The sequence below is a fragment of the Aulostomus chinensis genome, chromosome 17 (genome assembly GCF_037954235.1).
Source record: "Aulostomus chinensis isolate RoL2024-O1b breed Wild chromosome 17, RoL_Achi_v1.0, whole genome shotgun sequence".
Taxonomy (NCBI): domain Eukaryota; kingdom Metazoa; phylum Chordata; class Actinopteri; order Syngnathiformes; family Aulostomidae; genus Aulostomus; species Aulostomus chinensis.
In genome coordinates this window covers 10592725-10619952 of record NC_141336.1, presented here as the reverse complement: position 1 = coordinate 10619952, position 27228 = coordinate 10592725, and the positions used below count along the sequence as shown (strand labels likewise).

General features: G+C 39.7%; 3 protein-coding genes across 4 annotated transcripts in view; 1 reads left to right on the top strand and 2 right to left on the bottom strand.

Moving 5' to 3' along the window:
* Window positions 1-1561: 1561 nt before the first annotated feature.
* Window positions 1562-16730, bottom strand: tulp4b (TUB like protein 4b). 2 transcript variants are annotated; one of them, XM_086183038.1, is made up of 16 exons: window positions 16636-16730; window positions 15839-16098; window positions 12994-13263; window positions 12053-12181; window positions 11796-11957; window positions 11108-11288; window positions 10911-11018; window positions 10633-10799; window positions 9539-9763; window positions 9190-9424; window positions 8376-8499; window positions 7959-8103; window positions 7542-7635; window positions 7305-7448; window positions 3471-6967; window positions 1562-3346 (listed from the first exon to the last, which is right to left on the bottom strand). In XM_086183038.1, the coding sequence occupies exons 2-16, from the start codon at window positions 15854-15856 to the stop codon at window positions 3230-3232; spliced, it is 5616 nt and encodes a 1871-aa protein (XP_086039164.1). In that variant the 5' UTR covers window positions 15857-16098; window positions 16636-16730; the 3' UTR covers window positions 1562-3229. The 2 variants fall into 2 exon arrangements, with proteins under 2 accessions (XP_086039164.1, XP_086039165.1); XM_086183039.1 differs by lacking the exons at window positions 12053-12181; window positions 12994-13263; window positions 15839-16098; window positions 16636-16730 and having other exon boundaries at window positions 11108-11668; window positions 11796-11914.
* Window positions 16731-17953: 1223 nt separating this feature from the next.
* On the bottom strand, window positions 17954-21687 carry myct1b (myc target 1b). The gene is made up of 2 exons (XM_086182758.1): window positions 21540-21687; window positions 17954-18930 (listed from the first exon to the last, which is right to left on the bottom strand). The coding sequence occupies exons 1-2, from the start codon at window positions 21592-21594 to the stop codon at window positions 18428-18430; spliced, it is 558 nt and encodes a 185-aa protein (XP_086038884.1). The 5' UTR covers window positions 21595-21687; the 3' UTR covers window positions 17954-18427.
* A 1517-nt stretch (window positions 21688-23204) lies between these two features.
* The window catches only part of syne1b (spectrin repeat containing, nuclear envelope 1b), a 96364-nt gene continuing 92340 nt past the window's right edge, over window positions 23205-27228 (top strand). Inside the window, exons 1-2 of the mRNA XM_086182879.1 lie at window positions 23205-23259; window positions 24308-24561. Of these exons, the coding sequence (XP_086039005.1) occupies window positions 24495-24561 (67 nt within the window). The 5' untranslated portion in view covers window positions 23205-23259; window positions 24308-24494. The remainder of the gene's footprint in view (window positions 23260-24307; window positions 24562-27228) is intronic.

Genomic DNA, 27228 nt, shown 5'->3' with positions numbered 1-27228 from the left:
CCCCGAATGGGGACTCCATTGTCCTGCTGGGGGACTTCAATGCTCACGTGAGCAATGACAGCATGACCTGGAGGGGTGTGATTAGGGGAAATAGCAGGCCCTACCTGAACCCGAGTGGTGTTCAGTTATTGGACTTCTGTGCCAGCCAGGATGTCCATCGGTGCAGGTCATATGTCTATGATTGAGTTCGTAGTTGTATCATCTGATCTGCAGCTGTATGTTCTGGACATTCCAGTGAAGAGAGGAGCTGAGCTGTCAACTGAGCCATCTGGTGGCGATTTGGATCAGGTGGCAGGGGAAGATGCCATGCAAACCTGGTGGAAACGAGTAGTGAGGGTGTGCTGGAATGCCTGTCGGAAGAATCTGTCAAGTTGATCTTCAACTCCCACCTCCGGCAGCGCTTCAACCTCATCCAGTGGGCAGTGGGGGACATTAAGTCTGAATGGACGATGTTCTGCTCTGCCATTGTTGAGGTGGCTGCTGTGAGCTGCAGCCGAAAGGCTGCTGGGGCAGCAATTTGCGGTGGTAATTCTCAAACCCATCCAGTGGACACCAGAGGTAAGGGGAGGCACAGGCTGAAGAAGGAGGCCTGAATAGATTGGATAAGATCTGCCGTGGGTATCTCAAGGCTCTGGATGCTGTCGAGCCGTCTTGTATAACACGCCTCTGCAACATTGCGTAGACATCTGGGGAGGTGCCTTTGGAGTGGCAGACCGGGGGGGGGGGGGGGGGGGTGTGGTCCCCACCTTTAAGAAGGGGGACCAGAGGGTGTGTTCTGACTATCAGGGATCACACTCCTCAGCCTCCCCAGAAAGATCTACACCAAGGTACTGGAGAGGAGGGTCAGTGCGATAGTCGAACCTCAGCTCGAGGAGGAGCAGTGTGGTTACTGTCCTAGCTGTGGAACCGTGGATCAGCTCTTTATCATCGCTAATGGTGCTGGAAAGGGCATGGGAGTTTGCCCAACCAGTCCACATGTGTTTTTTTGGATTTGGAGAAGGCTTATGAATGTATTCCCAGGAGCACCCTATGGGGGTTATTCCGGGAGTATGGGGTGGATGTCCCCTTACAAAGGGCCATTCAGTCTCTCTACCGGAGGAGTTAGAGTCTGGTTTGCGTTGCCAGCAGTAAGTTGGATTTGTTCCCAGTGAGGGTTGGACTCCGTCAAGCTGGTTCTGTTCATAACTTTTATGGACATATCTAAGCGCAGCCAGGTGGTGGAGGGTGTGGAGTTTGGCAGCAGAAAGATGTCCTCTCTGCTATTTGGAGACACTACATCAAACCACGACCTCCAGCTTTTACTGGGGCAGTTCACAGCCAAATGTGAAAATCAGCACCTCCCAGTCTGAGGCCAGGGTCCTCAGCCGGAAAAGGGTGGCCTGCCCACTCCAGGTTGTGGGGAGGTCCTTTAGTATCTCAGTTGAACCCTTCAAACCTCGAAGCAAACATACTAAAGGAGGGGGCCTGTGGTGAGCTATTCGTGAGCTTTAATATTGGATCACAGTGAAAGAAATTAAACATTACAACATAACGTTTGAGAAGTAATTCTTTTTATTACCTTTCAGCCAGCCCAGGCCCATGTACAATGTTAACCTACATGGTCACATCATATTGGTTTCCTTCATAAAATAGGAGAAAAAAAGGCAACAAACAATTCATTATGCTGTTTTGCTGATAACTGACACATGACACTATCGCTGAAGTAAAGCTGCATAAAATAAAAGCTATGAAATTAAATCTTTGATAGACTTTGATAAAATACTTTCTTCATATTACTTGAAAATAACAGACATGTCTACATTTGTTTCTTTGTACATTAGCACCAAATCTACATGAATCTCACTCCTACAAACAGTTAACCATGACAATGGATGAATACCTTGTTTTGACACCTTTGTATGTTTTTCTCCTTTTTTGTGTCACATCAAAAAAAAACTGAAGGTCCATGTCAAAGCAATGTTGGAATAAAAAATTAGTGACATAAGCAACGTATGAGCAGGTTTTTCTAAGCATATACTGATGTTAGGTCATTTACTAGAACACACAGAATAAGCAGCTTCATATTTTCATTTGCAAGTACATCAGTTCTATGTAGGTGGCATTACTGCGCACAAGCTAATCTATCTAAAGCAGCACTGATCTCCAAAGTGAAAAACTACGGTACTTCACAACCAAATGCAATTTTCAGGTAGCATCATAAACACCCAATGAAAACAACACAGAGCCAGTAGGAGATACACTGCGTGGAGTTCTTGAAAACTATTTTTTTCCCCCAGTCTCTTCATTTATTTGTTTGAGTGGCTTTATTTGTCACACATTGACCTACAGTACTGTATACCATGGCTGGCTATCCAAGTCAGGAGTCAGGCAAACAAAATCAAATGTTTAAATGTCTAAATGTTAAAATATATTGTTTTATCATAGTGGTTCTGACTAAAAGATTATGTGCAGTTTTGTGGCAAAAAAGAAAAATATTTACTTCATTCACTGTGCCACTTCATAGAAGTAACATGAATAGAAAATATACAAACTATAATAGAGTAATACATTCTTCAGTTGTTCTGCATTTTTAACCTAATGTAGAGACGATATGACAAAGTTAAATTCAAATAATTGCCTTCAAGAAATCCTATTTCACAAAAAAAAAAAATCATTTCAATAATAGGAGTTAAGATAACAAAAGGTTCCAAAAATGTATCAGGTTGACAATCCTTACATGGACATAACTTTGAATTTGTCTGCTTATTTACTTCAAACAGAGCTAGAATACATTTGTGTGAGAAATGTTATGGCTTCGCGCAAATTTACTTACTGTTTGCCTCAAAACATTTGTTATGTATAGTTTTATATACATCATAACTTTATATCAAATATTTATCAAATTTTTTAATAAATTGAAATAGCTTGTCTTCATTCAACGTGTTCTTTGGCAACTGCTTTTAAAATTGATTTATTCAGGGACAGCTTTGTTTTGCTTCACAAGATTTTAAGAATAAATATAATTCAGTACATTCAGCATGTAAAGTAAAAATGATGAATTCAGTAATATAGTTCCAATATTGTTCATTTAGACTGACTTTGCCCTCTGGAGACTGATTGTAACATGTATACATGTGCAAAACCAACATGAATCAACCCCATTACTCTGCATTGCTGGCAAGACTCCACACTGAAAGCTGTTAGACCACTGCAGCTTCTTTTCAGTGGCTATCAAAACAGAATAAGATTTTCACTTGAGCCTTTGAGTCACATTGGCCAAGGCAACTGCAAACGCCTGCACTGCTGAAAAAGGATACTGGAAATCCAAAATGTAAGCATTCCCATCAATTCTGCCAAATTGCATCACCTAAAACAAACAGAAGTCGGAAGAAAATGTTAAAGCAGCAAATAATCAACATTTCTATGTTATATATTCAAATGATTGTGGTAGAACTGTTGTAATACACCTTGTAAATGTACAATCAAATTACCTGTCTACCATCCAGCTCAATCTGAAAATTCTTCGCTGACTCCTGCGTGACTCGTCCTCCAAAGTCAAGCTGATAGACCTGGGTGGCTTCATTCCATAGCGGCTGTTTATTAGCCATAACATAGACAAATCCTTGACTACCCAAACTACGGTCCTCTCTTTCATTTGCTTTTCGGCATTTTATTTCCTCTAGCTCACTTGCCATACGCAGGCTGCGCTTGTTTTTCCAGCTCTTCTTGCTGCTTTGATTTTGGTTCATGAGCTCGTCACCACTGATAAAAAGCTCTGGCTCACTCTCTGAGCTGTCCTGGAACTCATTTGTGGTCCTGCTCATCTTCTTGGTTTTGTTGAGTTGCTCTCTCTGCCCCTTGGGCTTCTTCTTCTCTCTGCTGCCAAGCCTTGGGCTGGAAATGAGTGTGTTGAAATCAGAAAGTGTGCGACCTTCCTTTCTGGATTTGCCTTCAGAGACTGTGGGCATATTGGCTTCCTCAGCTCTACTGTCCAGTCTTTTGCGACTCTTTTTATTAAACCGATCTGACTCTTGTGGTACAGGGCTTTCATTTAGGGAAGATGATTCGGGAAAGTTGTTGGCTGACTCTGCTAGATCCTCAGTGGCACTTTTGGAAGGTGGTAGCTCCGTAGGTGGGGGAGGAGGCGGCAGAGGGGGTGGTGGAGGTGGTGCCGTGGGAGGAGGTGGGGAGAGAATTGGCTTCTCTAAAATCTGATGAGTTTTAGTGGGGAGGGGAGGTGCTGGGGGGTCTTGCATGGGAGGTGGGCAGGGGTAAGGGTTCCATGGGTGAAGGCTGACAGGGTGCAGCTGAAGTCCAGCACAGGAGCTGGCTCCCGGATACATGGGAGGGAGAGGACAGCATGCCAAGTTAGCAAGATTTGTGGAGTAGCCTGCTGATAAGACCAAATTGGCTTCCTGCTGAGCAAAAGGGACTGGGGCCACCACTTCATTTGGAGAGCACTGGGGGGGAGGGTTTTGTAAGGTCTGAAGTGGGGGTCCACTATGACCTACACCTGGAGGAAAAGGAGAGAGGGATATCTGGTACCCTGATGGAAAAGTAAGTGTGCTCGTGCTGGGACTAGAAGGAGGTTTAGTTGTGAGGACAAAAGGAAGTCGGGTCATGTCCAAATGCTGAGTTTGACTAATGATTAGAGAAGGTGGTTTATGAGATCCTGGTGGAGGAGCTAACATTGTTTGTTCTGGAGTGAGCCAGAACTCCTCTGTGGTGGAGGCGTCCCATTGGTAAGGTGGAGGGCGTTTAACTGTCAAACTGACATCACCAAGAGTCAGCTGCCGTCCTGGTTTTTCAAGGTGACACTGTTGATTTAAAGTCTCATCTTCAGTAAAGGCTGAGTTGACATATACTGTTCTGTCCCGGCTATTGTCAACAGCTCCAAGCAGACTGTAGGATGACTGGGAGGCCAGAGGTGAGGCACTTTTGGAGTGCACAATGATTGTACTGTGATGTGCTCCTTTCCCTGGTGGGAAGTCTTGTCTCACCACGGTGCCACCTGCAATGCCACTACTTGAAGTTCCACCACCGCTAACACTGACACTGGTGCTGCTGCTGTTACTGCTACATTGTGTGCATGTATACAATGCCGTGGGCAGCCTCTGCTGATAAGTTAGTGCTAATGCACTGTTCATTTTGGCCTTGGTGGGAAGAGTTCTTGAGCTTTCCATCATCTGTGGTACTTTGAGTCCCACATCCCTTCGATCTCGACGTAGAGTTGCATGAATCAGACTGCTATCAAGTCTCTGGGGAGGAGGAAGTGTAGCAGTTACTTGATTGGTTGGATCAGGATAAGGAGGAGGGTCTCCACTAGGTATTGAGTATCGAGGGACTGAAAGACGACTCAAGGTTGCTGAGCTGTAGGGAAGCTGAATTTTCTTACTATCAGATGAAGTGACTTTGAGTGTGGCTGAGCCTCCAATCCCATGGACAGTGTATGCATTTTGGTTGCGAATGAGGCGCCTACGTGGTCGACAAACTTCCTCCACATTGCCACTGCTGTCAAAGGTTGTGATCCTTTCATACCCCAGAGGCGTTGGGTACTGTAAGGTCACAGGGTGAAGCAAGAACTCATCTTTTTTCAGGCAGGGGTCAGGTGCCAGAACACTTGGGCTGTCACAGTTTGTGACAAGTGTTTGAGGTGTAGCTGCTGCTGTAGCTGCTGCAGCAGCTGCCGCAGCAGACACAACAGTGCCTGGATACGGAGGAGGAGGATTTACCTTTCTCATTTGGATCTCCACAGACCCATCTCTGTCACTGAAGGAGGGTGGTAAAGTCCGGGGCAGACTTGGCTTCAGAATGTGTCCATGCTCTCTGTCGAGTCCAGGTTCTGTGTTTGAAGGAGGCATTTGAGGAAGAAGGTGAATCTGTTGCAAGGAAATGGTCGGATAGCCAGATGGAGGAGGGGGTAGCGACATCTGCATCTTCAGTTGCTGCTGCATTTGTTGGTGCTGCCGCTGCATCTGTTGATGTTGCTGCTGAATCTGCTGATGTTGCTGCTGGAGCTGCTGCTGCTGCTGCCTCATCTCCTGGATCTGTTGACGGATTTGTTGCTGCTGCTGTTGCATTTGCTGCTGCTGTTGCTGCATTTGTTCATGCTGCAGCTGCATTTGTTGCTGTTGCTGCTGGATTTGCTGTTGCTGCTGTAGTTGTTGGCTTGTAACCTGCGGCTGATTTGCTTGTGCTTGTTGGTGTTGCTGAACCTGGTGCTGTTGAAGTTGCTGCTGCTGTTGTTGATGTTGTTGCTGCTGGTGGTGCAGTTGCTGAAGCTGTTGCTGTTGCTGCTGCAATTGCTGCTGCAATTGCTGCTGCAATTGCTGTTGCAATTGCTGTTGCATTTGCTGCTGCATTTGCTGTTGTTGTTGCTGTTGTGACTGTGACTGGTGGTGATGCTGTTGTTGTTGTTGCTGTTGTGACTGTGACTGGTGGTGATGCTGTTGTTGTTGTTGTTGTTGTTGTTGTTGTTGTTGTTGTTGTTGTTGTTGTTGCAGCTGCTGTTGTTGATGGTGATGAATTTTCTGCTGCTGCTGCACCTGCATCTGCTGTGACTGCTTGGACTGTTGTTGACGAGGCTGTTGCGAGTGTGACCGTTGCTGGTGTGGCTGCGGTGGGAGATGGTGAGGAGGAGGTGGGGGCGGGAGAGTGCCAGGCAGAAGAGGACCCATCTCCAGCCCATTGAATATCACCTGACCAGGGTTCGAGTATCTAGCTGGAACTGGGTATGGCTGGGTAGCAACAGCATCCTGGCTGTGATCTGAAACAGGGACAGAAGCAGCTGCTGCTGCAGCTGCTGCTGCTGCATTGGCTGTGGGGTTGGTGAGGACATCAAGCTGAATATTCTGATTGGCAAGGAGGGACTGAACCAAGCCAATACTCTGAGTTGGGGACATAGCCTGAGCAGGGCTGTGGATAGGTGCAATGGGAATGTTGACTGTGCAGGGAGGATTGTCTCCTGCCACTCCAGATGACCCCATCACTTTATGAAAACACAGAGGAGAACCATGTCACATAAAAATTTGAAGAACATAAGAAATAAAATGGTAAATGAACCCAGTTGGCCTCAACCATAATGAGACTTTGATATTTAGTTAAGTGTAGATTGTGATGACAAGTGACCTAAATTCAATGTCAGCACATCATATGACGGCAAATATATGGAAAAGCTGACTGTCTACACAGCTGTCTCTCTTCATTTGAAACTAAAATTTTAAGTTTATCTAACACTGGATTTCAACATCTTTCTGATGTTAAATGACATACGGTGCCAGCTTGGTAATCATTAATCGTCTTTAGCAGACGAATAAAAAAACCACCTGGTAAGTCATCCTCATCTTCACTAAATACATTCGGGTTGAACACAGGCAGGCTCATGAAGTCTTGTGAAATCTTTCGGACTTCTGGAAGATAGATTGTCATCTGCCTCGGTTGCAAATGAAGCAAACTGGTCTTGTAGATGACTGAAAAAGAGAAATGAAGAATATTGACTTTTAACTTTATCATATAGGGTATTGTAATGCATACAAAGAGTGTGGCTTATTCTTGATATTTACCTGCGCCGAGATTGGCAGGGAGGAATGCGGCAAGTCCAACAATTTTAAACTTCGTTCCCCAGATATTGGATGTGACCTGAGCCAGGTAATTATGCTGTGAAGAACAGAAACAGAAAATATAGCAAAGAAATTGCTCAGCACTAATAGTCAAACTTTTCTTTGAGTATCAGGTAGTAACAGACAACATCAGTGTAAGATTTTTGTTTTGAACTTTTTGGCAAGACATTTTCAACAGTCCCCCGAAAGCTTTTTGATTACTGATGATTTTTCCACAGTACTATCAAATTTAATTACTCGTATCTTTCAAATTAAAACTCTAATAAATCTGCTTGACAGCATCATTAACAGATAATATAGATTTATATAACAGTTTAGCTTTTGTAGTATATTTGGTTTTTGTACTTTAGTGTGTCACACCTCTGTGATTCCATCCATAGAAAACTCTCGACGTGTCAGACTTGGGGATCGAACAGGTGGTTTTTTTGTTGGTAACCGTGGAGAACGCTGACCTTCCTGATTAGCACGAGAAAGTTTGGGGGATTTTCGTGATTCCATGTTCATTCTTTGAGACAAAGAAATAAATCTGAAATTATCTTTTCATTGAAAATGTGACAATTTGAATTAATATTACAGTTGATAATACACTCTATACAATAATAATAACAACAACAATAATCATAATAATCATAATAATCATAATAATCATAATAATCATAATAATAATTAGTTAGTACAGAACACTGTATTTTTTCAATGGCTTTCTGACTCAAGCCCCCATGATTGCTGACAAGCTCTTTTATATAACACTGTCATGTACTGGAAAGCTTAGGTGACCTGTTTCCTCGGGATAACTTGGGTGACTTCTTTCCAACCCACTCATCACTTAGCTCAATGTCACTGGAGTCAGAGCAGTTACAGCTGTCAGTGTATGAGATCATTGGATTCACACACACTTCCTCTGCAACAAAAAAACAAAACAGTAGAGCAGGAGCTTGCATAGAAAAATAGGTCATGGCAAGGACTTGAAATTTTAAAATGGAGCCAAAGTATAAAGAGATAGCTGAGTCATAGATTTCATTCCAGATTACAATAAATAATATCTCTGACAGTGAGTATGTTAAAATTCTAAATGAGGTTCATTATACAGTATAATGCATTTTCTAGTAAAGGGGTGCTCAAAGCACATTTTTCTAGATAGGGAATTCAACCAGTTACTATAAAATCACCATACAGTCACTCCGAAGGCTCTACTGGCAAAATATGTTTCGCTTTAGCTGGATGGCTATTTTAAAATGCTCACAATCCATTTGTCTCTTTCAAGGAATAATTTACCATTTTTTTGTAAAAGCCCTAATTTGCTATCTTGCAACAAATTCCATGAGAGAATTCATTTAGAAAGTCTTTACAGAGCAAGAGTTAACAGGCGTTTAGCGTAGCATTCAGACAGGAAGTAAGGGTAACAAAGTAATTGGCGCAGCTTCGCATATAACTGATCTGAGCGTGATATTCTTATCCAGTTCCTGGAAGAAAAATCTGTCATCACATTTACCAAAATGTTAAATTATCCCTTTAAAGTGCCTATGCCATCCCCCAAAATCATACAGCAGCCTTTATGAATCTGTAGTCTAACTTGGTTGTAGAGATTAACCTGCTTTGTTGTCTGTTTTTGGATCCATGATGACAAACTCGGGTCGAAGTTTACTGATGCGCCTTCCTTTGAGTATAGGCACCAGTCCTCCTAAATATTCTAGATAGAGAGTATAGCAGGGTCCACCAGCCTCAGGGCTGTCCTCCGCTCTCTTCATGGTGCAGTGTAGCCTCTCATTCCCAGCTGTAGGATAGCTGACAAAGTCACGGATGTTGTTGGGGTCGGGAATCGGGGGCTAGACCAAAAAAGACAAGAAGTCAATGAGGTTACTGGACACTCAAAAATTAGACAGTCAGAAGTTTTGACAGTGCTACAAAGTTGGTAAGAAGTGAAGCTGTGATGAGTGCACCTTGATGGTGGGAATGAAAGCAGTGGTCACATATGAGCAGAGCAGAGAGGGCATGTTCAGTTTCCCCACATCTTTCTCCTCTCGTAGGGCACTGGCAATACCCTGCTGGCATAGAAGTTGGAGGCTGGCCACCCTGTGCTCCACCCGCACCACATACAGCGCTGGTCCACATGCGAGGAACAGACGAGAATCTCTGTGACCCCAACAGATGGTGGTGATTGGTCTCTGAAAAATCATCATAGTAAAATTATTCTTTCAATTTCAGTCACATGCTCTTTTCAAGTCTCTTGGTAACTGACAAAAAAGCTAAATTTTCCATGATGTCACTCTTTGTCTGAAAAGATGAAACACATGAAAACTGATTAGCTATACTTCCATATGACATATTTCTACCAAACTGCTTGAGGTTAACACAGATACTGACTTCATAACCACAAGTGCATTTTAAATAGGGACTCAGTTTCTACCACTGACTGGAGTACTAAAAGATGATACAAATCATTTTCTTGTGGTGGTTTTTTCAAATCATATCACAATCTACAACTCAATTGTCTGCACAATAGTCACTTTACACAAATAAAATGAAATAAAAAAATACCAGATTTGATTTCCCATAACCAATAGAAAATCAACTACAGAAATATAAAGAAAGGCATCTGCAACATTTCAGTTACCAGTACCAAGGAAACACCAAATGTGGGGTTTGCCTATCTGTTTAGGAGTCAACAGGATTGCAAGGTGTGTATGGAAGAATTAATTACATTTTGCAACAGATAAGTCACAGTGCCACCTGGTGGCAACAGGAAATTACATGAATTTTTACTTCAATGTACTTGCTCGTGGGTTAACCGAATCCAGCGATGTCTGAACAGCTTGTTGTCTGGTTACAGTGACGTATTAGTCTGTTCATTCATGCAAAATCCAAATGCTATCAGGTTTCACCATCTTCTCACTCTATGGAATGGTTAGATAACGCATGCCCTGCTCATTGTTACTTGCAGATATACTTTGGATCTCACCACAAAAGTTGCCGCAGCAAGTGCTTTCTAGATTAAATGAAATTATCTATATTATTGATATAAAAATGAGCTGACCTGTGCTGGTGTTTCCAAAGTGTAGATATGTTCTCCCTGGACATTATAGAACTTTACAAGAGCATTCCTCATCATGGATGCACAGGCAGAGTCGGTCGGTAGGCCGTGTCGCTCCATGCCAGCCACAGCCAGGAGGTCTCCCTGGGAGCACCACTGGGCCTCCACATCTGAGGAATGAAGAAGCCCAGAATCTTATTTGACACTTATCATTATAATACTTGTAAATATTTATCAAGATTATTCTCATTTATGCTATTATTCTTGGTTTGAAATCACACCTTTTAGGCCTGAGCGGATGATAGCAGGAGAGAGGTCATCATAGTTGTTCATTAAACTAATATCTCCTGATAAGAAGGTGACTGTCAACAAAGGCTTGACTCGCCGTACTTGAAGGAATACATAAAAGTACATATTAGCTTTCCCCATCCCACACATTCAACTAAATTGCATGAGTAAAGAGGACATGAGTTTGTACCTAAAGGCAGAAAATTTTCATCAGAGTCTGTGTCACTCTCTGTACTGTCCTCAACCAGGAAGTCAGGGCAGTTCCAGGACATACTGACAATTCCATCAGATTCATGTAGCAGAACATGTGCAAGCATCCGTCCGTGACAGTCCATCACTATCACCTGACCATCCGCAGTACCAAACAAGACCTGAGGAGGCATCGTGCATTTAACTTTGCAACAATTATTATCTAGACTGAAGTGATACAAATTTAGAATCAAATTTATTTATGATGTTCGATCTTTTGTTTCAAGAACAGCTCTACTTTGGATGTATTTTGGACAGGTATTTTCTCCTAATTTGGACTATTATAATGATTTTCATCATAACTGACTTTAATATTACAAAATGTGCATGAGGCTGAGGTCAGGAGCAAGAAATTACTAAATACCATTAGGCTTTGCTTCCTGTCTAATGATGGAATAGCCTCTATAATGACTGAGAACAAGCTTATGCATGACAACATTTCATGAATGTGAACAATTCTGAGTATAATAAATACAATCCAGCAAGACAAGTAGTCAAACGCCTACAAAAACAAAAAAGAAATATTTAGAATACAGAATATCATGAATAAACTAACATAATCAATATGAAAAACTATAATAACGTAAATGCTGAATTGATTGATTGCACATGGCTGTCTATGGTTGTACCTGCTGATCATCAGGTGTCCAGATTCCACAGGTGATTTGACTCTCTAGGTTTATCTCAGAGGACCAGTGTCTTTGTCCACTGACTGAGCCCACGAGCACAAAACCATCCCTGTATGCGATGAGAGCTTGAGTGCCGTCATGTGACCAAGTAAAGTCACTGACCTAGAGGAGACAGAGCAGAGCAAGGATTAACAATATTGCTGTCTGTTTATGTTGTGCTTTTGGCAGTTTTCAAGTAACTTGGATCGAATGTCTACCTGGGCTCCCCTGTCGTTCACTAACTCCACAGACCATCTTCCTTCATACTGAATCCACACAAAAATACCTCCTTCCATGTCACATGTGGCCAACTTCTGAAAAGGTTCATTCCAACGAACCAAGACAACCTGCAACACAGCAAGACACTTAATTTTTTCTTACAAACACAGATGCCTCTCTGCACAAAGGGAGCATTCATGATTGATTTATCAGTCTACAGCACAATGCTATAAAAGGCTGCATGTGATTTAAATCCCATGAGACAAACCCATGATTTGGGAAATAAATGTATTTGTCATCCTTCTCAAGGCAAGACACAAAGACACTGTACATATTTTCTCTCTTCTGTGTGTGCATTAGGGAAGTTGACTGTGAATGTGCTAGTTAGCTTAGCACAATGAATGGTATGGATGGGACGTGTTAGCAAACCTCTGTAAAAAGTTTTCAAATATAATTTTCTCCAAAACATTTTTTTTTAACATTTGCAATGGAACAATTTAAAGTTAGAGCATAAAGTAATTTTCTAATCAGATACATAGCTGGAACTACTTTCCCGGCTGGGTGCAGAGATTTGATGCAGCACATCAGTAGTTTCGTAAAAGAGGATTCTGAACTTTATTTTTTTTATTCTATTTTTTTGATAATTTTGACAGATAAATGCTACCACTTCCCTTCCACTACCATTCATTGTGTTAGGCTAACCAGCATTTCGCCAGTCTCTGGGATCTCAGCTCCCTAATGTAGCACATAGAGGAGAGGAGGGTGTCTATCATCTTGTCTGGTTTTGAACAATTGGCTTATTTCACAAGACCTGGAGTTCCTTTAAGTAGGACAAAAAAGAGAGAATGATGACCTACATTTGTATGTATTTACATTTATTTTTCAGTAAAACTTTATTGAAATGATGTGAAGTCTGTCTTTGTATAAATCAAGCCCCCACCTCACTGTTATGTCCACGTAGGTTAAAATTTATTCTCTGAGGTGTGCTTCTGTCCCTCCTGCAGTGACTAGATGTAAACGTCACCCCAACAACTCCTCTCCCGTTCCCCGTGGCGAGCCAGCCCTCCTCATAGTACCGTCTTCGGCACACAGGCTTGTCCTTCTCACTCTTGGGGACCCGGCCTTTCCATGAGAGGCAAAGGATGTTGGAGTCACTGCAGAGGATGGGACCATGTTCCACGGCAGCCAACATCCCTACTGAGTGACCAGGCTGTTAAAAAGATCAAAGGCAAAAGGATACACCTTTAGTTTGTGTCCATCTGTGAGCATGCACTTACTTAGAGGAGAGCAGGTGTTGTGGATTCACAAGGTCCATTTAGTAGCTTTTCTGGAGCTTTTGAATTGTATCCCACAATCTGTCTCAGGAGATTATTCCCCATACCGTAGACATTAAAAGTTATTATTTATTTAACAATTTGAATTTCACCCTCTTGCAACTGTAATCTGATTGAAACCACCAAAACAACAAACGTGACCTAGTGATGATATTGCCGCATCTAATAGCCTTTTTTAAGGTAAAAAATTAAGCTTTCCTTTGTGTGACATTCTCTGCACAAATTAGTTTTGATATGAATGCACAGACCTCATAACAGTGAATCACTGCCCTTACACCAGTAGAATCTCCATGTCTGCCGTCATAGTGTTGAGGCACTTTTTTTTATTATTCACTGTATGTGGAGCAGCTCCAGGGTTTATCTCTAGATGACGTCATTGCTACAGTCTGTTTTATTTTTTTGGATTCACAAACTTCAACTGACAGGTTTATGCAGTAGATAAATAATTTGAATTGTAGTAAAGGCAAGATGTCCCTTAAAGGATAAATTGTGTGTTCTGCAGCATTTTAGTGTCTGCTGAAATACTATTAACCCAGGTTTTACTGGTTTTACTAGGTTCATTCATATTTTAGATTGTGTTTTTTTCATTTTCAGCTTTCTATTACCTATTGACACTGACTGAAAAGATGAATGTGTGAAAAATACTGTAAACTCATAGTTCACGTGATTTTTACGAAGAGAATACAAAATTTTCCAATAAATTGTATTAAGTGCAAGCCATTTGACACATAACTGGAGATTGACTGATGTATAAGTAAGTCATATTTCTGTTGTATCAGCAAAGTAACATGGCCATTTGCTGATATCAGTATCGGATTATGTACTGGCTGAAGTGTGTAGCATATATATGTATATCTATATATCTATATCTATATCTATATCTATCTATATATATATATATATATATATATGTGTGTATATATATATATATATACACACATATATACAACACTGCTCTAACTGGAGAAAACAGTGTGTCGTTTCCATGGCAACAACTTTCTTCACTCCTGCTGCATGACTAACAACATGGTTTGTGAACCACTTGCTACTGTTCAAGTACTGATGAACTGGCAAAAACAAAAAAAAATAGAAGAGGGTCAAGAGGGTCAAGCCCAACCTTGGATTTATATTTACAGTGTGAATAGAGACAGGAAATTGCCTCTCTCATAATTTTTCCATCTATCCCACAGCTCTTCTATCATTTAGCATTTACTTATGTTTTACAGTTTATTTTATGGTGACGGATGCAAAATACATTACAAACTGAGAACAGCTCTGACATGCATGTATCACAGTGTTTACCGTGAATTCTAATTTGCAACACTATTCCCTAGAGGTGCTCTTGGGATTTAAACCTTAAGAGGAGCTGGTGTCACGTCTAATAACCAGAGAACCATAGGCACAGCCTTCTACCAGGGGAATGGTTGTTGCTTCTCCACCACAGCACACCCTGAAAAAAATATAGATTATATACTGTATACTCCAATTATTAGAGTATACGGTATATATTCAGCCATACACCGCCATATTCATATATATTCAGCTAAAGCCAGAGACTGTTATTAGAGTCTAATAACAGTCTCTGGCTATAGCTGAATTGCCGATGACACACCTCGCTGGTACAAGTCAAGCTTAGATTAACCAGTTTAGTCTTGTTATCAATCTTTTGGCCTTAGCTTTCTGCCATGTAGATGTACATAGGGAAATAAATATAAATGATACACATAAAATTTAAAATAGTAAATATTTTATAAGTAGTACTTTTAATTTAGTCATTTACTATACTAAGTACCCTGTACAGGGTGTGTGCCACTGGAATAGGCTTCAGCCCCCCCGCGACCCTGAACAGGATAAGCATAACAAAATGGATGGATGGATGGATGGACAATACTAAGAACATTATGTTTACAGTTCTTTTGTTTATCCACTAAGATATTGGCTGATAAATCTATATCGGAATTTTTTACTCCAAACTTTTTCATTAGTTTTAACAAAAAAATGGAGAATATCTTACCATGATACTACATTATACTGAGGTATACCTTGGTTGTCAGCAGTGACAATACCATATTAGGTTATATCGTTCTAAAAAAAAAAAAATTCATACGGAGAACCTCACCATTTGCATCCATCTCTCCTGTCTTCCTCTGCCTTGATTCTAAAATGGGAGGATTTTCATACATGCTGCTTTTGCAAAAATGTTTTTAAAAATGTCATTATAATGAAGCATTTCTTCAACCCCCGAAAAACAGTTTGATATGTAATACCATATTCCATAGAATTACAAAATTTTCTGATGCAATTATTGTCAAAGATGCATTTGGAAATCTCCTACAATTGCAACGCTACTAGCTGGTGTTTAATTCTATGATATGTGCTAATAAATCTTAAAATTGACAACTAACCTGAAAATTACTTTAAAAATCATTGTCTTCAATCAAATAAACATACCTCATGGTTCCTGGACATGATGTGTTAAAATTCCTCCATTGAAGGTGTCCATATTTCCACCGAAGGTTAATGGCTGCTCTGATCTTTCTATTTAAAATATAATCTAAGTGGGCGTTAAATGCATCCTACACCGAGATTTATCCAGCTCTCTGGTCATTTAAAAGAGCAGCTCCGTTCCTCTGAGTTTACTGTGAAATGATGCGAAGCTTCTCTGGCCCATCCCATGTTTTGCTGATGTGGCTCTTGAGAGTTGTGTAAATCTGTTGCAATGAAATAAAAACCAACAACAACAACAACAACAACAAAAAAACACCATTATTCAACAGCCAACCAAAGAGAAGGAGATGGTCCCTTCCCTAAAATAGCCACGTTGTCATTCAGTGCATCAACCTTGAAATTCACAGTTTTTTCTCGGTCTCTATGCAACAGCATCACTGCATTGGAGATGAGGACTCGCAGTCTCCATGGGTACTGATACTGTCCGCTCTTCCTATTTTACGTCAAACAGCAGGGCAGCCAAACAGGGATGTGAACTCAAATATATCAATAAAGCAATTATAATGTAATAAAATCAGCCATTAAACTATGCGCTTGCTTTTATTATCATTAACAACAAGTGCAGACCCTCATCAGCTGCTCTATGAGGGTTTTTCTCTATTACACCTTATACATCAAATAAAGGTGATCTGACCGCATGCAGCAGACTGAGCCCATGCTGACAAGACACTGCGGCGGAAAATAAACACGCACATCCATCAGAAAGGCTTTATAGACAAACATTGTGAAGGTGTACATACCTGACAGAGATCTAATAGGGTTAATCCGGAGGCATCGGTGAACAGCGCGGTGGTGTTGCCAGGCGCTTCTCCGCTGGCGCACTTTTGGGTTGTGGCTTTAAAACGGGTTGCCATGAGGCAAATAGCACGGAAAATAGACGCCGAATTATAAATTCATGTATAAAACAAATACATACACGAAAGATGACCCCATCAGTAATTACGTAATGTAATATTTATTATTTTACTATATTTCGATACACTTTGATGACGGAATTTAGTCTTAATACTGATGCAATCAGTAATACCATTTATTTCTGCACCTATATAGGGGGGTTTTCCTGCAGTGGCAACGTGCACACGATGCACCCCAATTTTGTAATGATATTGACTCAAAAGACCCTTGAGTGGCCATGGAGACACTTTTATTTATTTATTTTCATTTCATTTTATTTATGTATTTATATATTTATTTTGTGCATAGAGAGGAAACTGACCCTGATACGTATCTTGTTCCCTCAATTTAGTTATTGTGAGGCCACAAAATATAAATTTTGACTTGATTTCTGTGTGTAATGCATGAGACATAACTTTGTCCTGAAATCTAGTTATTCAACGTTTTTCAACAATGCATATCCTGTGTCCAAAAAGGAATTAAATTGAGACCAAAAGTCATATCTTGTGGCTTCAAAATAATTCAGTTGTGGGAACATGTTATATCACGTAGCCGCAAAATATATAGAGATGTACATTTTTTTCTCTATTCCTATAGATTTATTTTAACCCACTTCTTATAATTTTGGATGGGATAATGATTCAGAGTCAGAGATGGCAACATGGGGGGGGGGGGAGCATAATTAGGAGACTGTGAAAAAGCCTCCAAGTGTCTGCACTATGACAGCAACAATGGTATATAACACACTGATCTGACCATGTCTACAGTATGGACGTGTACCATTCGTGAGATGTACAGAGAAGCAGGTACAGCTCCAGGAAAAGGCTGTCAAAGTAATGACAGTGTTCAAAGATATCCTTTTGCATTCTCCTGATCTAGAGACGTGCAACCATTAGGACACACATCAGCTTCATTATTCTCCCTTCTGCAAGGAAAAAAAGACTGGCTGGCAACCTCACCAAAATGAAAAACAGAGAAACGCCACTATCTCATGCAGCATTGGGCTTTTAATACCGGTAATTTAAGTAACTATTATATGTATTCATGCTAGGATTGTTTGTTTATTTTAGACATAGAGAGAGTATATATATATATATATATATATATATATATATATATATATATATATATATACATATATATATACATATATATATGTATATATATAAAACATTTATCTGCTTTTAATAAATCTCAAGGTCTACATACAGTACAGCATAATTCAGTTTTTTATTGCAAGTAAGAATGAATAAAATAAAATCTAAAAATAACTTGAAAGCATGCCATTGCTCTTGTTTTGAAGCTAATCACAGCTGATCTGAATAATATTTCACTTGTGCACAAATATCATCATAAACTCATCATTTACTCTTTATTGTGATTTTAGATAATGTCACTATCAACCACAGTTCCCTGACTGTCACATCATTACAGCCACACTGACCCCCGGCCTCACCTCATTGTCTCCCAGCTGATGGTCATCAGATAGTCAGTACTTTTTTCTGTTTGATTTATACTGAGCTGGCATTTCATGGCAGCAAAATAAGTTGTGTACTAACTGAAACCTGACAGGAAAGGTCCGATCCCCCAACTTTTAATGTAAAATGTTCAATTCTTCTTGTATCTATGGTGACAGCTTCAAGTGCAAGTCTCTTGAAAGGCATGGATAACGCTGTTGTATGCAGGAGGGGGGGTCTGCGAGGGGAGGAATCCCTTAAGTCCATTGCTGCCCAACCAGAAAGAATGTCTTTTGTTTGGTACCAGGGATGCTGAATCTGATGAGGTTGAAGCCGCTGTATCATCAGGCATGTCCACCTGGGTGTCGTCTCCCATCTCAAGGCCAGCCCTGCTTCCCTTTGGCAGTGGGCGAAAGGTGGAGGTCTCAGCCCCAGGTTTACTCCCAAGAGGGCCCACTGGCTCCAGTGAGGGCTGTCTGTAGACACTTAGAAAGGTGCTTCGGTAAAGACCGACCTGGCTGCTCATTGGATTGCGTGTTTGTGAGCGGCGAGATTTCTTTTTAGAGCGTCTGGTGATCATGGCAGTTGCGGTGCGCCTGGATGCCCAGGTTAGCAGAACGTAGATTAAAGCCCCTAACAGCAAGCCCACCAGCACAGACAAACAGAACGCTAGAATCATATCACCTGGAAAGAAACAGATTAATGCAAAGCATCAGAAAAGAAAAATTACTAAGGAAACAAGAAATAATAATGGTTGGAAAGACTGGGGGGGGGGGGTATATGCAATCTATTGATCTTAATATGGAGAATATGGGGATATTACCTCCACACATGTTTCAACTCCTCTTTAAATTAGAGCCCAACTGATATATCGGTTAAGCCAATAATAGAGGCCCTAAGACTTGGGTAAATTAAAAGAACAAAATCCCAGTGAAGGTTATTATTTGAGTGTGGCGGTGTCATTCAAACAAATACTACTTCAAGGGATAAGTCGAGTAAAGACTGCTATATTATTTTAGATGATTTTATGAACTGATATTTGTTTTCAAAAGATTTCTTGATATTTTCTTACATGACAGTCAGTTTTCAAACAAATAATTATAATAAAAAAAGATGTTTAGTGTAATTTAGTACTGGCGTCAAATGCTTAGACTCTGAGATGGTTGTGCCTTCACCTTAAATTACCAACAAGTTATTGAAATAGTTGAAGACTGAGTCTGTGAATCGGTGTTACTTTTCAAAGTTCATGAGATTTCATCCTGGAAAGTAATTAATAATGCCCTCATGTTTAAATGACGAGTGTATGTCACTCCCTTGTCATTTCCATTTACTAACCTTGAAGATATTTTCATTACTGGTCTGTTGATTGGAAACTTATGTGTTAGCATCTTTGGCTATTCTGCCTTCATGTTGTAATAAAGTTTGAACCAAACACTTAGAATTTTAGACATGAATTACATTTGTAACTGTTTTAAATAGCTAAAAATGACATGATTTCAATGTTATTGTTTGTTTTGTTTTGTTTTTTTAAATACAGTAGATTCATTTAATGGTTGGGAGCTGTGGCATGAACTCTTAGCTAGCTAAATGGAGTTTAGTAGCAAAGAGGACACTTATTATCATTATTGTTATTAATTTTAACGTTTATGATATTAACATCATTTCTAAAAGTCTGATAACTGTCAGGCTCTAAAGTTAAGATAATAAAGTAGCTCTCATATGTTGCAGATTATTTCCAGGAAGTTTTGCTTATTGATTTACTGAACCAGGGCAATGCTATACTGGGCTTGTTACATAAAAGCTTACATCATACCTTCTGTGTGGGTTCACTCAGTGTTATGTGACGGTACAACTCATTGTACTGAAGCTCAAACTTGACCACAACTGGTCTGACTTTACAAAACTCAAGTTTTCACCAGTTAATTTGCATGCACATCCTAAAATTATGAAGCACTTACAGTAGGTGCTTTCTTTTAGTAGAAAGTAGAAATACTTTAAATAGAAATATATAGAGAAATAAATTATTACAGTAGGGTTGCAGAAAAGTGATAGATAGAAAACTATGACCACTGAAAAATACTTCAGCTCAAAATTTTAATTTAGCATAGTAGAAACCAGGAGAAATGCTGTATGTTCTATTTTTAAAGACAGAAGCGCTGCATGCTACAGTACTTCTCTGTATCTACTTTGGGCTCATGGAGGCAGAAAGAACAAGTGAGTTTACTGGATAATTTTTAACAGTTGAAGAAGATCAAAAAATACTGTGTAATCCAGGAGTAATTAGATTTTTTTCTAAAAGCCTACATATCAGTCTGATAATAATGCATTTGTCAGTAATAGAAAGTAACTTAATCTCTTTAATCAAGTAATGTATTTAAGTCCATGTTTTCGAGAGCAGAACTTTACTTAAGTAGTTCATTCAATGCCACTTTATGCTTCGACCGCACTAAGGATATATTGTACTTTCAACTTCACTAAATGGACTGGACTTTTAAAATGGAGATTTCACACAAGAGACAATATAACACATTTTGAAAATACGAAACACTTAATTTTTTGCTTTTCGGGTCTTATTACATCTCCATTAAGGCTTCAATCAATGTTTAAATGATGCAATATTTTATTGATGTGAGCTGTCCAAAAGGCAGATTTGTGGATCAGAACTGTATGTTTTCTTCTTTCCTCTCCCATGAATCATCTCACACCCCCTCAGATTGATCTGCTATTGATGTATATATAGTTTAAACATGACACACCGATGCTACAATAGTGATAATCATATTATTTCATATATCATATTTCTCAGATAGACCAAACCAGTTCCTTCACAGCAATAGTTAAACCACATTTATCTACAAATACATATGGATTTTCACAGATTTAAAAGTATTGCTTTTCATGCAACAAATTCACTTGTAATGTGTTTTACATTGCTGTTTTGGTACTTTCATTTAAGATGTGAAAACTTTAATCTCTGGTGTTTCTGTAGTCTCTGTTTCTATCAATGATTCAATCAAACTTTATTTATATTTCATACATAATAATGACTTACAACTAAAATATGCTTAAAGCTACAAATGATTGACAAAAAGGCAGGATGTTAAAAACGGAAAGAGGCTAATGCAATCCAAAAACTACAAAGCAACTACACCATCTCAACAAAAAGATCTATATATGTACTTAGGAACTTATTTATTTACAATACAAAATAAGAATCTTATTGCTGCAGCTGTAAGAAATTGCCTTTCAATTTTCTCTCAGAGTCACGACAAGAGACATACAGATACACTCACCAAGATTAAATGATTTTAGTATTTCCAACAAGGGATGTGTATCATTATGCGCCATTACTCCAAAAGGCTTGTGTTCGATTCCACCCTTACTGCAAGCAGACAGGAGAACAGTTAGCTTTTTCCAAGACAGGCTTCTTGTGGTTTTTTTTGTACCCCTGAACAGTATAGCGGAAATTTTGTTGTCATGCTTCCTTCCTTTTCTGGCTTCAAAATTAGCAAGTGTATTGCTTATCTGTGTGGGACATAACACTGGGAAGCAGGGTAGTTTCCTTTTGCATCATTTCCTTGGGATCAATACATTTTCACAATGGCCTTATTGGCTGCATTTCATTTTTGAGTACTGTTTTTTCAATCAAGGCATGTTATCTGTGTTACTCTGAAACTACTACGATCACAACAATTATTTAATATATATTAATATTCTAATAAAACTACTGGATTGAATAGAAGGACAGTAGATTAAGTAAATGAACAACCTTCCCTGTGACGTAAAAAGAACTTGTCTAAGTGTCATGACAAGGGTCTGGATAAGGTAAACCAATGAAAATCTAACCATTCACTGGTCTGTAGGCTATCAAGCTCCTGGTCTCTGTGGGGATTTCCTTCTATTGTTGCTTTGTTCCCAATTCACTGCGACCCTGACAGTTCGCAGGTCGACAAGCTCGAACCAGCTTTCTGAAGCTGGTATTCTATTCATGTAAATACATGGTTTAAACAATACATTTAAACTTGAGCTACATTGTAGTGAGACACTCTCCCAAAACTAAATAGTTGTTTTAAGTGAATCTATTCACCTATTTTTAATCACTTCCTTAGACTATTTCTATCAGTAAGAAGCCATTGAGGACGTAAGGCAACCGTTATGACACAGATGTCCAGCAGGTGGCACAATTGCACCAGTAAACGGCTTCGCTGCACAAGTATGAAACACTGGCAGACTGTTAGAAATGCCTCTCGCCGCCGCCGCAACGTGGCTCTGTTCGTCCTTGCATCAAATACATTCGCGGACATGGTGACAGGACTTACGCTGGTAAGTGGGGCAAGTTTTATACATCTGAAGCTTTAGAGAGACAGCAAGTATGTAGTAGCATTGTTTCCACTATCACGTGTGTTTTATGTCCTTTTGCCATTTCTACACCTGCATTTTGTTAATGAAAGTTGATAGCGGAGCCTTGGCTACCAGCTTCCGTCTGGTTCCCCTAGTTGACCAATCCTGTTTTAGAATCATGTCAGCCGCGCCCACTTTATTAGCATACATTGCAATAAATGTAGAAATTTAGAAAATTATAAACCAATAAATGTCAGAAATAGCTATTTTCCAATCTTTGTTTGTTTTTCATGTGTTAATCTATTTCTATTGATGTCTGCCAATGTAATTGATTGTTCTCCGCATACACAATCCCTTACTATAAACTCACAATGCAGCGCCACAGGGCAGACAGATACCCGGGATTCCTCTGTGTTTTCCCAAAGAAAAGAAAAAAGCCTTCTTTGCCTCTTATGAAGATGAACAAGAGGAATGTGACCAGAGAGCACACTTCTGCCACTCCTCCTCCTGCAGGTTTTACAGCATGTGGTGGCGGTGCCTCAGCCACTAGGTTCACGAGCGCCGGGTCTTCTCGCCTCCATGTTTCAATGTCGGCGTTGCCAATAGTAACCAGGCAACACCTCGATAGACACTTCCTCTGTAAAGTTTCCTTGAGCTGAAATGACGAAAGTGGTAAGTAGAGGTAACGTACCGCACAACTTTGTGTCACCGTGTTTTGCTTGTGTGTTCATCGCTAGGGTTGTGTTTACGTTAGCTTGCTACTGTTTGTGATGCTTTCAAGCTGTTTTGTTGTATTTCAAACGTTTGTGACCAAGTATCATCTCCCTATTGGAGCTATCACACTGAAACTGCTAACTCAGTTATCGAACTTTTTTTTTTTAAGCAGATAACGTTTGTCTGGTGAAGTTAATTTTATTACATCTATGTAAAATAACTTGATTGATTGATTGATTGATTGATTGATAATTCTGTTTGGGCGTAAATAGGTCTAAAAAAAGATGTTTGCACTTCCTTAACATGGATCAAAAGTTTGAAAAGCTTTTTCTTATGAGTGTCTGTTAACTTAATACCAACATATTTTTAGCTGCTTTTAGACAATTATAATCCTGTCATTTAGGAATTCAATTATTTGACCAAAACCTGGATTTATACAGAAGTTTTATTATTAATAATATTTTTTTGTTGGAATATTGTTTGTTGTTGGAGATGTGCCCTCTATCACCTTTTCATACCATGATTATGACTCCAAAAAATTCCAAAGGCAATCATTTTACTTTGATAATTATCAAATGTTCCTAACATATTGGTTGTAGTGTCGTAAAAGCTAGTGATCATTTCATGAATGAAATGAGCATGAAATGATCTATCTATCTATCTATCTATCTATCTATCTATCTATCTATCTATCTATCTATCTATCTACCTACCTATCTATCTATCTATCTATCTATCTATCTATCTAGCTATCTTTCTATCTATCTATCTATCTATCTATCTATCTATCTATCTATCTATCTATCTCTAACAGTATCGGCCTCAAAAGTCCTGTATTGTTCGGGCCCTAAAAACTACTTTTATTTCAACATGAACAATTTGAAGCAAAGCTGATTGAAGTAAAAGTAGGGCTAAATACTATGAACATCAAGGAGTGGTGAATAAAGAATAGTCTTTAAAGGTAATTGGTTGACATTGAAACCCTTCTCACATACTTTTTTTGCAGTTACTGAATGAAAGGAGTGCTACCATTGGACAGTGAACCTGCGGATGTAACCTGAGATTCAATTGGAGGCTGTCCTGCAGTGAATTTAGAGAGAGAGGGAGGGGCAGAGGGGATGTCCCACTCAGGACAGTTGTGAAGGATCCTCAGCATCATTGACACACCTTGTCATTGAGCCCTGCGGGATAACATGGCCTCTCCGAGGCAGTTCAGGCGAGGGTCCTTGGACATCACTAACGTAATGCAGAAGCTGCAGGGTAAGTGTCACTGTTTGTGCCACTTGTTTACAGGCAAAAGTCTCTCCTTCTCCGTTGCTGTACTGTAAGATTGTGCTGATTCAAGGGCTGGGCTTCATGCCAATTTGAAGTTTGCCAGCATTTGCAGAATGCAAACCCACACATGCTTTCACACACATATGAGCATGACACACAGTTGGAAAATGTACCGTTAAATGGAAACTGACTGCCTCTTTATGTCATAGGATTGCCCGCTAGTTGGTCACTGTAAATAGCTGTCATAAGTCCTGCTATACAAATGTGTAGCGTGCACACACACACACACACACACACACACACACACACACACACACACACACACACACACACACACACTGTTGTTGGTTAAAAGTTCAAATAGAATCACAAAATTTGATTTCACATTCAAATGGTCTCTATTTTTTGCTTTTTGAATTAGTCGATAATCTCATTTGGATTAATAAGAAATTTTATGTGCATTCTTGTTAGATCTTGTGACACAACAAATGGCATGCGTATTGTTTGTTGTCTGACCAAGTAACACATAACACAATGTTTTTCACTGTGGCTACATGATGAATATTACATGTGAAACTGATTTGATCATGTTATCTTTTTTATTTTGACGCATTGCTAAAACAAGTTTAGTTGTTAAGAGGAATGTATTTTGATATCGCTTCATGATAGCTGATAAATGGTACATACATCCTCTTTTTGTTGCATCGCTTCTAAGAAAAATGGAATCTAATTATGCATGTCTTGACTTTGCCTCTTTAGTTTTGGTTTGAGCTAAGGGATCATCAGAATGTTTTGCCTGCCATGATATGAGATACTGAGTCACATCAACTGTGGCTTCATGAATGCACAGACAAAGCTCTGAGTAAACCTGACACCCTCTTTGCCCTTGGTGAAAGAATAGATCAATAGTAGGAGCCTCTTTTTGTTGATGTCTCCCACTTTTTACAAGCCCATTAGGTGACTTCCGTCACTACACACCTGATTTGGTTCAGTTACTTTTGAATGCACAGTATACCAGGAAACTAATGTTATAGCTTGTTACCATAGCTACTGCATTTGTCTGTGGTTGTGCCAGTGCTGCCCAGTTCCTGCTCTAGAGACACCGTTTCCTGTGCTCGTCACAGCTACAGTATTTCCATCTAATATATTTGAAGTACATGGCAGTCAAAATCATGAAGGACACCTGTTCTCTGAGTGTGTTTTAATTGTTTTTTCACATTTTTATAACCCTAAACCTGCTCAGACGTGCATTAATATAGAGAAACTACATACAGTACACATCAAATTATTCTCGCTTTTTAAAGCAAGTGACAAACACACATTTAACTCTTTTTAGATAGTTCTCCCCCAAGTAGGTAAGGGTCCTGACTAAGAATGATTCATATACCCAAGTGGCTGCTCATGTTGGGAGTTCAGAACCTCACCCAGAGGAGGGAGACCTGAGCACCCTCATGTATCAAATGGACTAAATTAGTTACCTTACAGGGTGGCTGGGCTTAGTATTAGTGAGATATTGTTGGAGGCCCTGTGGTAGACCCAGAACAGGCTGGAGGGAATATAACCCCCAGAGGAGCTGAAGAATTTTGTTAGGGAAAAGAAGTGAATGGATGCGGGATAATAAAGGAAATACTTCATCATTTTCATTCCTTTTTTTTTAGGTTTTCTGTCTGAAAAATGACCTAAATATTAATTTATATTCAAAATAGTTTGTATTAAATCAACTGATCTATTAGCCTCTTCATCTTCTTGACCTGAAATGCAAAATGAAATAAATGCAAAGGTTCCTGTTTTTGCTGCATGTGGAAATTTTCATTGAACTGTCCATGTCTGAAAGATGACCTTTTTTTTCTTTTTCATTTTTACAAGCAGTTTTAGTTTAGTTACTGACTTCCTGCCATTAAAGATACCCAGCAGACAAGTCTCCTGCAGACTCACTCTGACTTGAGCAATAGTCCATCTGGGTGAATGAATTATTGACATCAGTAATCAGTAAATACTGTCCGTTGTCAATTATGTAGTCTTCTGCACATTGAAAAAATTCTGAACTAATCTCTTTAAATATTCCTTACTGATCATGTATTCCTTTTTGGTATTTTATGGAACTTGTTGCTGTTGCATGCTATATTAATTGATAGTAGGTTTTGATTTCAGTATCACATGACCCTACTGTGGCAACAATTTGTGGCCTCAGATGCCCTCAGGTTACTCTTGATGTCTTTCAGTTGCCTCGAGTGTACGCAACGAGAATGTTCTGCCTTTTCTGTATGACGAGGCTCTTGTGGGTTTGACTTTAGTTGAGGCTGTGTGTCAGACACGATGTGAAGAAATGCAGCTGCTGAAGGGCATTGAAATCTCACAGCGTGATGAATTCCCTCAATGGAGATATTAATAAACTTGAGGGCACAAACCATGAGCAACACCTGAGCAGGCCCTCAAACACATTGGAGTGTGTGACTGTTCCATAGAGGGGGAAGGAAATCAAAACTGATAAAATTAGATTCAGCATAAAGAGGCAGACTAATGCGTTAACTGTTGTAAAAATACCACTTCCTGTGTCCACAAGATGGCACTGTAGAACACACGCTTGCAATATATTATGTGGCTGTACATAACATGAAGACAACACAGTTTAATTTGCTGTAGCTCAAACAA

Bases quoted from the DNA above. Each gene is read 5' to 3' on its own strand.
- tulp4b (XM_086183038.1), bottom strand. The intron at 9,425-9,538 runs GTGCACTCATCA...TTTTTGGTCTAG, and splicing joins CTTTCATTCCCACCATCAAG to CCCCCGATTCCCGACCCCAA. The intron at 8,500-9,189 runs GTTAATCTCTAC...TTTTTGTTGCAG, and splicing joins AAAAACAGACAACAAAGCAG to AGGAAGTGTGTGTGAATCCA.
- myct1b (XM_086182758.1), bottom strand. From the start codon at position 21,594: ATGGCGCATAATGATACACATCCCTTGTTGGAAATACTAAAATCATTT. The intron at 18,931-21,539 runs GTGAGTGTATCT...GTTTCTTTCCAG, and splicing joins ACTAAAATCATTTAATCTTG to GTGATATGATTCTAGCGTTC.